The 10159-nt window shown below is 46.6% G+C and overlaps 1 protein-coding gene across 1 annotated transcript; it reads right to left on the bottom strand.

The window, feature by feature from the left end:
- Positions 1-581: 581 nt before the first annotated feature.
- Positions 582-9815, bottom strand: SELENOS (selenoprotein S). Its single transcript, XM_026510340.4, has 5 exons — positions 9393-9815; positions 8580-8714; positions 6492-6598; positions 3142-3310; positions 582-1179 (listed from the first exon to the last, which is right to left on the bottom strand). Exons 1-5 carry the CDS (start codon positions 9694-9696, stop codon positions 1100-1102), a joined length of 795 nt encoding a protein of 264 aa, XP_026366125.2. The 5' UTR covers positions 9697-9815; the 3' UTR covers positions 582-1099.
- Positions 9816-10159: the final 344 nt, after the last annotated feature.

Genomic DNA, 10159 nt, shown 5'->3' with positions numbered 1-10159 from the left:
ACCCTGGGTGATGGACATTAAGGAGGGTACATGATATGATGAGCCCTGGGTATAAGACTGATGAATCACTTACCTCTACCTCTGAAACTAATAATACATTTTATGTTAATTAACTGAATTTAAATTTAAATTAAAACAATTTTTTTAAAGAGTACACAAACCCAACACTATTCTCCTGCACAGCCTGAAGTATTTACTCTCTGGCTCTGTGTAGTGTACTCCTGAAAGGGCCTCTAGATAAGAATATAACAAATGAGTCATGGTGCAAACGCAATGACCAACAGGGCGCTCAGAAACCTGGCTGGCCCTCGAGACACCTCGACAAGATGTTTGTTTATCCTATTAATTTAGCAACTCACCTCCGAGCACCCGATTCAGTGGACAAACCGCGAGGGATCTGCTGACTCTGGTAATCACTGTGGCTGACTGTCACTCACCTTGCTCACCACAGGTGAGAAACAGTGAGTAGGGAAAATAAGTAATAATAGGAGGTTGTGGAATGATAAAAAGCTGTTTAACATTTGGTAGACAAATTCAAGTTCACAAAGAACTTTCCTTGAATTTAATAAAGATGCGAAAAATGTTTTTTGCATTTTTTTAATATTTACAGTTCCTTTTTTTTTTTTTTTTTTACAAAGTTCTGTACATAAAAATAAATATACAGAAACAACCCCATCAACTGTGCATCAGTAATCCTCGCTGGTGGGCTCACCATTTACAAGGAAGACATCATTCAACGCAACCTGTCACAGAGACTGTCCTACCAGCAAGGACTTCTAACGTGAAGAGCCATCAGTAGGTCTCTTTTATCAAGATTGTTAATCACCTGGAGGGCTTTATCTACCAACTAGCAATTACCCATGAAATCAATGAATGCAGTCACCGGCTTTAGTGAAGTGTGACCAACTGTCAGTACTGCTAGTGGTGATGTCTCTATCCTATGCTGACTTCAACCGTTAAAGATGCAGTGTAGTTAAGAACAGAAATAAACCCACTCCCCTTGGCTAGTCGCTGTGAAAAGTGTGCGTAAGGCAATTGAATTGAGGGTTACGGATTCATCTTGCTAATGTCACAAGCGACACTAACAAGATTCTTAGCCTCATCCACCAGATGAGGGGCCTCTGCGTCCAGGCCTCCAGGAGCAGGCTCCACCTCCTTCACCAGACAATGGGTTGTAACCTGGGACAAGAGAAAGGAAGCAAAACAGTTCTGGGAACATTCTGTGTAAAACAGAAAATTGTGAACCTGACATGAAATATTCTCACAGACCTTTACATAAAACTTTTAGCTACCATGTAAAAAAAATACTCATTCTGTGATTGTACCTTGAATTGACTGTCTGGTGGAAACAAAAGAAGCCATCTAGCTTCTTGGCCTTAACTCCTCAGAAACGTAAAAACTCCCCAAAACACACAAGAAATTTGCCCAAAAAACGTCTCAAGATGGCTGGATTTAAGTATATAAAGGCTTCTGCTACAGTGCTTAATAAAATGTATACATTCAAATAAGGACTGTGCAAGCTACAGAAAATCAATTTAAAAAAAAATCAAAACAGAATGGAACTTGCCCCTTCTACCAGTCAGACCTGGGTCATGTAGGTGCCCTTGCCCTCACTCCTAACCCTGCCCACTCATTAGCTTCCCAAAGTTAATGGACATTTGGTGACCAGGTTGAGTGCTCAGGCTTTAGGCCAGTGAGACCTTAACTGAAGTGGTTTTGCTTCTGCTGTGGGTCTTGGGCAATAACTCCCCATGCCTCAGTTCCCTCAATCTGTGAAACCAAGCTAGTCAGAGAGCATGTAGCTCAGGATCGTTGGCAACACTCAAAGAGACCACACACAGAAGCAAGTCATAAGTTACATTCTCTACAACGTCCACTCCTCTCCTATATACCACCACTGTTTGCTCTAAAAAATATCCTTCCAGCAAATTTTTTTTAACAGATTTATTTTAGAGAGAAAGTCAGAGAAAACATACATGTATGGGGGGGGTGCGGGGCAAAGGGTGAGGATGAGAGAATCTCAAGCAGACTACTCACTGAGCAAGGAGGCGGATGCGGGGCTTGATCCCACGACCTGAGCCGAAATCAAGAGTCGGACGCCTAACCAATTGCACCCAGGGGCCCCGAGAGAAAGTTTTAAAATAGCATTTGCTTTTCAGACATATCGCTCCTCCAGCAGGCCAGCTCTGGGTTCCTGACACAAAGGGGATGGCACCCAGCCCTTAAGGGTGGCCCAGCTTGTGTCTGTGCTGCCTTAGCGCCCATATTCCAGTCTCCCTGTGGTCCTCTCAAGACGCCAGCCACGCTTCCACCCCTCTGCCTCCACAGCACCTCTGCACAGAAAGCCTCTCCACCAACGGAGAACAAGGCATTCAGCCCAGAACTGGTTCCTCCACAATGTGTTCTGGCCCCCTGCCCCCTCCTCCCTCAGGATTCCTGTGGAACTGCTAGCAGATCACAAACATGACTTGTTTTCATTTGTGTGTGTCACGTCTTCCCAAGAGGATGTGAAAGACCTCAAGAATGGGATGGAGACAGACAGCAACCATATAACCTGGAGTGCAGGGGGTGGGGGTTGCGCACAGAAAAAATGAACATCTGTCTGTGTCTCCTTGAGAAAGTTATTTGCAAGAAACAAGGTGGCCCTGGCTAGGAAGACAAAAACCACTGTGTTCTGGCCTGTGACACTGATCTGCAAGATGGGCAAACTATCCCTCGCTCTGCTTACCTCTCCCCTTCCAGGGCTGTGGGACTAGAGTGAGATGCTTATATCCGAGGGCCGTCGTGCCAGTTACTCACTGGGGCTGTGACTAACCTCCCTTTTCAATTTCTTAGTCAATGTTTACTTTTTTTTTTCCCTTACTGATTAGACACTGAAGCCAAGGAGGTCACAGGCCTCCTGGAAGCAGGACCTACATCCACATCCTTGCCCCGGGACACTGGGCAACAGGTGCATTGGGCTCACCAGGTTGGTGACCGCCAGCCACTAAGGGGTGCTTCGCATGCGTTTCTTAATCTTCACAATCCCAACCTTAGCAATTAGCTTCAATTTATAGATTATAAAGGAAGAAACAGAATCTTGTTTTTAAAAGGTACACCTACCCTGGAATTGCTTGGAATACGTTAGTGTCTGGTACTCACCACCTCCCCGCAGAGGCTTCCTGTCAGATTTCCGTTTCGGCAGGACCGATGAAGTAGAAGGCCCAGGACCGTCTTCTTCCGGAGGCTTTCTTACATTTCCTTTGTAACTTTTCCCTTCTTGCATGCTGTCCCACATTTCAATCTTCTGTCTCCTTTTTTGTTCTTCAAGCTGAGAAAGAATTGCACATGTTACAGAATGAATTCATAAGCTGCCATCTTTCTCAAAGAAAATGCTAATTTTGGTGATTTCTTCATTTAAAAGTCCTTTAAACCAAACCTTCACCTGCATTTTCTTTAGTTAATAATACTGCTGTCATCAATGGTATGAGTTTAACTCACAGAAACTTTTTTTTTTTTAGAGATTTTATTTATTTGAGAGAGATAGAGAGAGAGTGAACATGAGCAGGGGGAGGGGGAGCGGGAGCAGCAGACTCCCCACTAAGCAGGGAGCCAGACTTGGGGCTTGTTTTTATAAACTATTAAAGAAAGCAAAAAGTGTCACGGAAAAAAGACTACCAATTCAGTTCTTCTGAAATGTGCCCAGAGGAGGACATCGTCGTGACACGAAGAACTCTGACTTGGAATGGGGGAGCGTGGCTGGCAGGCCTGCTCTGCTGCACCTGGCTGAGTTACCTCAGGAAAGCCATGTAAGCCCTCTGCTTTGCAGGCTGTGAGGATCCAACGAGAGCAGATATGAAAGTGCTTTGAAAGTCAAGTACTACTGGAAACATAAAGGAAAATTAATCTCAGTAGAAAACTGTGCACAACAATGAGCACTTGAGAAAGCTTATAAGCACACAGCGAGCAGGCTCCCAAGGCGGGAGGGAAATCCAGCACACTGGACCTCTGCCTCTGCCTCCCACTCCTTGAAGAGCAACACGCCGGCCGGCAGCCAGCTACACATCTCACATGTGCACACGTACGTGCACTACATTTCTCATCCCCCGGGGAAGCCAGACCCCCACTGCTGCTCGCTCTGGTTCCAGGTAACTGTGATGTCACAGGGATATGTGAGGAGATGCCTTAGGAAGCACATTTCAAGAAAATTTCTCCCCGGCTTTCAGCATCCGCTGCTGCTAACCCCCAATACCTGGCACCTCGTGCTTCCATTGTCTGCAAGGATAAGAGGCCAAGGAGGAGACCATCTCTTGACCTGAAGGCTAGTCTACACTCCTAGCTGACACGCAGAACACCGGGATGGAACATGGTGGACAAATCCGGGACCGCCAACAGGACAGCTGATTCAGCTGTGGGTCGGGCAGACTCAAATCAGTTTGCTATTACTACTCTGCTTGCAAGTACAGGAGACAGAACCCCATGTGCTATAACAATCTTAAAACCGAACACAGGCTTTTGTCCCTTTCCCAATTTTGGGGGGCTCACACTACAATTATTTATTTATTTATCTGACAGAGAGCTAGAGAGAGAGCGAGAGCGAGTGAGCACAGGAGGGGGAGCAGAGGGAGAGAAAGAAGCAGGCTCGCCCCAAGCAGAGAGCCCTATGTGGGGTTCGATCCCAGGACCCTGGGATCATGACCTGAGCTGAAGGCAGCTGCTTAACGACTGAGCCACCCAGGTGCCCTTCACACTACAATTTTAAAAAAACGATCTTTTCAGAAGATTATTTTCAGCTACGTCAGCGAACTGCGTAAATGATCAAGCATTTTACTAACACACACAAAAAACTCAGACAAACTGAGGGCTTCAGAGGGGAGGAGGGTGGGGGAATGGGATAGGCTGGTGATGGGTAGTAAGGAGGGCACGTATTGCATGGTGCACTGGGTGTTATACGCAACTAATGAATCGTCGAACTTTACATCAAAAACCAGGGATGTACTGTATGGTGACTAACAAAATAATAAAACATTTAAAAAAAAATCAAAGTGAAAAACAACAACAACAAAAAAAAACAAAAAAAACCCCAAAACAAAACAAAACAAAACAAAAAAAAACTCAGACCCTGAAGTCATCAGTTCTGATATGGAGAAGGAACTCAACTTACTCTATGGCTCTCAGAACGAAACAATAATAATTAAATGGTTGAAGATCAGCAAAGAAAAAAACTAAAACAGAACAGCTCAAAAATGGCATCTATGTATACTACGATGCCATTTCAATGAAAAATTTCCATGCGTGTTTATATACAGATAAATATTTCTAGAAAAATACCTAAAAATCTAATATGGAATGCTTGGGCAGCAGCAGATGGAAGAACAAGGAGATCAAAGACTTAATTTTCATGGTACAGATTTTTATAAAATGATGAATTTTTTTTTTTTACTTTGTATAAACAATGTGCTAGTACATTCTAGGTTAGTGACTGTATTTAAGTTGGAAAAAATGCAACTGAACAGTGAAGAAGGCTGCTAGGATAGGGTGACCGAGGAGGATGAATGGAGTAGGTGTGGTCTTGTTCTGTCCTTTCCTCCTGGGCTCCGGACAAGCTGGGGAGACCAGCCATGTACTGGATGACCACGCAGAAATCACAAGAGCCACTAATGGTGGCAGAAAGGCACAGGACCCTGGAGACACCACAGACACAGGCAAAAATCAACAGGAAGACCAATTTCTCTGCTGCCTTAGAGCATGCAGAGGCTTTCTTCTGAGACAATGAAGAAGGGCCCAGAAACATCTGGACCGAAACTTCTCAGAATGCAGAGTCTACAACTTGGTTGTTTCAGTTATACAGACTGGGTCACATCTGGTGGGTGGTCTTGCTCCTGCGAAGGGCAGCACAACCCACCGGACTGCTCAGGTCACTTCCAACAATTGTCCTCGGTTCTTCCTTCCCCCGCCCCCCTATCGCTCCCCAACCAAACCACGTGCCTTTAAAAAATCGTTCAAAACTCCATCTCCTGCTCCCTATCTCAACCCTGGGTTTAGCCCACTGCCGCCCTCCCCCTGGCTCTCCTTCGATCCACTGAAGAATGGCCCCACCTAGCTAGATTGTGTGAAATACGTGGCTTGAAACAGACAATGGAACAAGAAGCTGAATGTGCACTCGGTGTGTTCAGGGGCGTGGCACTGGGACACACAGTTTTGGGTGAGAACGCTGTGTGAAGAAACCACTGAAAAGCAAAAAGGTAAATAAAAGAACACTTTTTTTAAAGAGTATTTTCCCCAGTTAAGATATTGCACAAGGAAAGTGTGCTGACCAACACTGAACTAAGTGGAATCGATTCTGCCATAATTGTTTCCAGTACCTGCCCTAATGAGCTGGGGTGGGGAGGACATACAGGCAAGCATGCTTACACACACACACACACACACACACACACACACACTCTTTTACACACAAAGCAGCAAAAAATTTCTTAAGACCATGTCTTCAAACTAAAACCAGCTCATACCTGTCTTAGTTTTTCCTTATGCTTTTCAACTTGTGCATTTAATTCTTCTTGCATTTTCAAACGAGCAGCTGCTAAAGCCTCCTGCCGTTTAACAACAACATCGGGTTCTAAAATGTCAGGAAAAATTTTGAGAAAAAAAGAAACTCTTGAGGGTCCATATTATTAGAAGGACACAGAAGTACCGAAGTCAGGCAACGCAAAAACATGTACTTTACATGAAAATTTTCCTGTTGTGCATAAATTTTACTGCTTATGGGGGCAGAAGAGTATGCTATTGCCATAGTTCTTAGCTCTAGTTAAAGATCCAGGGCACCAGAAATGCCTGAAAGAAACACATATTTTGGGACTCTCTCAGCAATTCCAATTCAGAGAGTCTGGCACAGCCCCGTGACTGAAATCTAAGTGGTCTGAGGGGCACCCCGAGATTCCATTCCACAACCTGGACATCTAACATCCAGTCTCTAGGATGACCAGAATTTGAGAAGACAAGGGAAGATAAAGTTTTCTGACCATTATCCATCACTTATAGAGCCCAGATCCATACCACAAAGAGGTAAAGATCCTTAGGCATTTTACACCTTGTTTCTATAGAAAAGAAAAATCCTTCCAGTTAGCATTAATGGAAATGAGCTCCCCAGCTTTATCTACGTTTATCTGCTTTGTAAAACAAAGCAGAATTATATAAATATACTGTCAAGTTCTCTATCTGCTCATCTGTTCAGACCACCATGTTAAGAATGACCACAGGGCAACTACACAGTACTGTGGCTAATTTTTAAAGAAGAAAATAAAGTAGAACTACACGTTCACATCAGCACTACCCAGAAGTATAAGCAACCATCACTACCTACACAGTGATGGAAAAAGAGCACTTAACCGAATCCACATAAAATGGGCCAAAGTGTTGTGGTCCAGGTAGTTACGGTGCGTGTGTAGTGGGAGGAATGACTGGAACTCTATCTTTAAAAACAAAACAAAATTATAGTTCTACTTCACAGAAATGTAAGTTTTGGTAACATTTGTAACTATCAGGTCATTCTTAGAATCAAGTGTGGATTTTTTCAACCAAATATTTCCTACAAATTGTACAACAGCACCACATAACACTTTGACTGCATGTTTACTTTTCGCAGTGCTTCATGAAAACAACTAAGCCTCTTTAAAAATGCCCAGCGTATCATCATCTTATAAACCTACTCCTCAGTTGTAAGAGCGGGTCTCACGCTGCCAGTGCTTCACTCGTAGAGATGGTTTCACCAAGGTGACTAACGCAGTTTCCTAACACCATGGCCACCCTCTTGAAATCCTGCATCTTATGCAAGATGTGCAATTTGTAGTTTGTTGTCAGATGTACAGCCAACAATCAAAAAGACTGAAGGAATGGCAGGCCCACAGAGTTTCATGGGAGAGAGGACAGGTCTGTTTGGGTAAAGGACATTCCTAGGTCTTTGCACTGGTGATTCCTTTTGTGTTACGACGTTTGCTTTTCTCCTCGAACTAAGTAACTGTGCTGAGTCAGAAGAAGGATTTGTATTTAATTGAGCTGCCATTCTCAAAACGCTTGACATTTCTTTTAGATACGTCCTCAGAAACTAGCTTCTACCTAGCGAAAAGGCTACTGTTTCAGAGGGACTATGTTTTTGAAACAGCCAAGCGTAATTTGAAATCAGATCTGATGAGGAAGTTGTGAAAATCAAAATGTGGAGGATATAAAGAACCAAGGCTGAGTTTCTTGTCGCTCGCAATGGTTCTAAAGATTAAACAGGCAGACCCACAAGTATGGAGAAGCTGTGAAGTTTTCACTTCAATCTATCCTATAAATGAAAAACCATTTAACAAGATATGCAGTGAATGCGCTACACACCATCAAGCAGGTTTTCCATCTCGTTAAAATCTCTGAAACTAAAAAAAAAAAAAAAAAAAAAGCTATTGCACATTCCCCAAAATCAATTACAGAAGCATAAAATGGCTTTCCTTTCATGGTGATCAGAATCATGAGCTGCTTACTCTTCCTAACACACGAACTTCTAAATAATAAAAGAAATAGGCATAAAGCCACTGCCTTCCTTTCTCTTATCAGGCACTAACCCACAGCAGCCGCCGCTCGGTCCAGCTGCCTCTGCCTCAAGGCCCTCAGCCGGGTGGAAAGCTTCTGAAACACCACGTAGAGAAGGATGCAGCTGAAGACGATGTACCAGCCATAGGTGGCTAGCAGGGAGCCCACTGAAAAGAAAAACACAGTTTTCAAGAAACTGAAAGTCATACCACTACTAGACTTTTCCATAAAATTCAACTAAGACAAAGGTGCTCCTGCCCTCAAAACCCTCCGGGTCTAGCCGAGGAAATGGCCTCCCAAGTAGGCAGTTAAAATAGAAGCGAGCACAATTCAGGGGTCACCGAGGAGGAACTTCTCAACCATCCGGGGAGTTGAGGGGCAAGTCCGGAGGATGGAGGGCACCGCAAAGCGGGTTTTGATGGGTGAAGGGAAGTCTATCCGACTCAGGAGGGCAAAGCCCTTCAGACCTCAGGAACTTCTAGAAAGGGGTGGCCGTGGGGGCCGATACGGCGCCGGGTATGGGTTGGGGGTGGGGTGACGCGAGGCCTGGAGGAAAATGCCCAGGGCCGAGTGGTCCCAGTCACCGCAACCTGGAAGGGCTTGCTTCGCATAAAGGATTCGACAAAAAGAGGCCCGGCGGCGCCGCCCAGAGAAGTGCCACTCCCGGACAGCCACCGCGCGCGTTCCAGGCCCTTCCCGGACCTGCGTGCGGCGCCACCCGGATGCCGGCCAGGCCTCCCCAGGCCTCCCCAGGCCCCGCCGGGCGCGCAGCAGAGGACGACCCACCGAACATGGCGGCGCCCGGGTGAGCTGGCGGTACGAGCCCGTGGCCCGCGGCGACTCACCCGTGACGTGCAGGTAGCGCAACCCCTCTGTCTCCAGGGCCGGCCGCGCGGACAGCTGTTGCCCGTCCCACTCCATGTCCACCGCAAGGCAGCGACGCCCGGCCGCGTCAGCTGGAGTCTTCGCCTTCCGGCCCGCCCCTACGTACACGTGGCGTGCTCCCGGGACCAGCGTCCCGGAGTCCCGGCCAATCGTGGCGCGACCCGGCCCTGAAGCTCGGCCAATCACAGCGAGGGCGTGGCCAAATGGGCGGGGCCGGGAGAGCCGGGCGGGGAGGTGCCAGACAGCCCCAGGCCTACAGCGCATCTTGGAGGCGGCTGGCGTCACTGTTCGCGGGAGAGAAGCCGCCTGACGGATCTCCGGGCCGACTCCGTCTGGCAGGTTTACTTCAGTACTGATTGCACACCGAGGTCACGGGGGGTTAGGGGCCGCTTGGAAACAGGATTTGCGCCCACATCCTTGCCCCGGACTCATTGGGCAATAGAACTCGGCAGGCAGGCTCCTGGCAGATGAGGGTTTGCTGCCAAGGCCCGCCCTCAAGGCGTGCAGATAGATAAAACCCTGGCAGCCTTCTCCTCCAGCTGCCCCGGTTACATTTCAGGCTAAGAAGTCCCGCCGACCCTCACGGTCCTCCTCCGCTCCAGAGCCAAAACCTCTTGGGAAAGAATTAAATTGGTGGCTCCGACCCACATCGGCGCCTATTAGGTGTCACAAGGCAGTAATAGTTGTTTATAATAGTTTTCCGGCTGTTTCCTCGCCTGCAAAGCCC

The sequence above is a fragment of the Ursus arctos genome, unplaced genomic scaffold, assembly GCF_023065955.2.
Source record: "Ursus arctos isolate Adak ecotype North America unplaced genomic scaffold, UrsArc2.0 scaffold_28, whole genome shotgun sequence".
In the NCBI taxonomy this organism is placed as follows: domain Eukaryota; kingdom Metazoa; phylum Chordata; class Mammalia; order Carnivora; family Ursidae; genus Ursus; species Ursus arctos.
The sequence above is the reverse complement of the archived record's forward strand: the minus strand, read 5'-3'. Positions and strand labels throughout refer to the sequence as shown.

What these genes read in the sequence shown, in the direction of transcription:
- SELENOS (XM_026510340.4), bottom strand. Translation starts at nt 9,696, where the DNA reads ATGCGCTGTAGGCCTGGGGCTGTCTGGCACCTCCCCGCCCGGCTCTCC. An exon ending in CCGAGCGGCGGCTGCTGTGG is followed by an intron (nt 6,599 to 8,579) that starts GTTAGTGCCTGA and finishes CTGACATTTTAG; the next exon opens with AACCCGATGTTGTTGTTAAA. An exon ending in ATAAGGAAAAACTAAGACAG is followed by an intron (nt 3,311 to 6,491) that starts GTATGAGCTGGT and finishes ATTCTTTCTCAG; the next exon opens with CTTGAAGAACAAAAAAGGAG.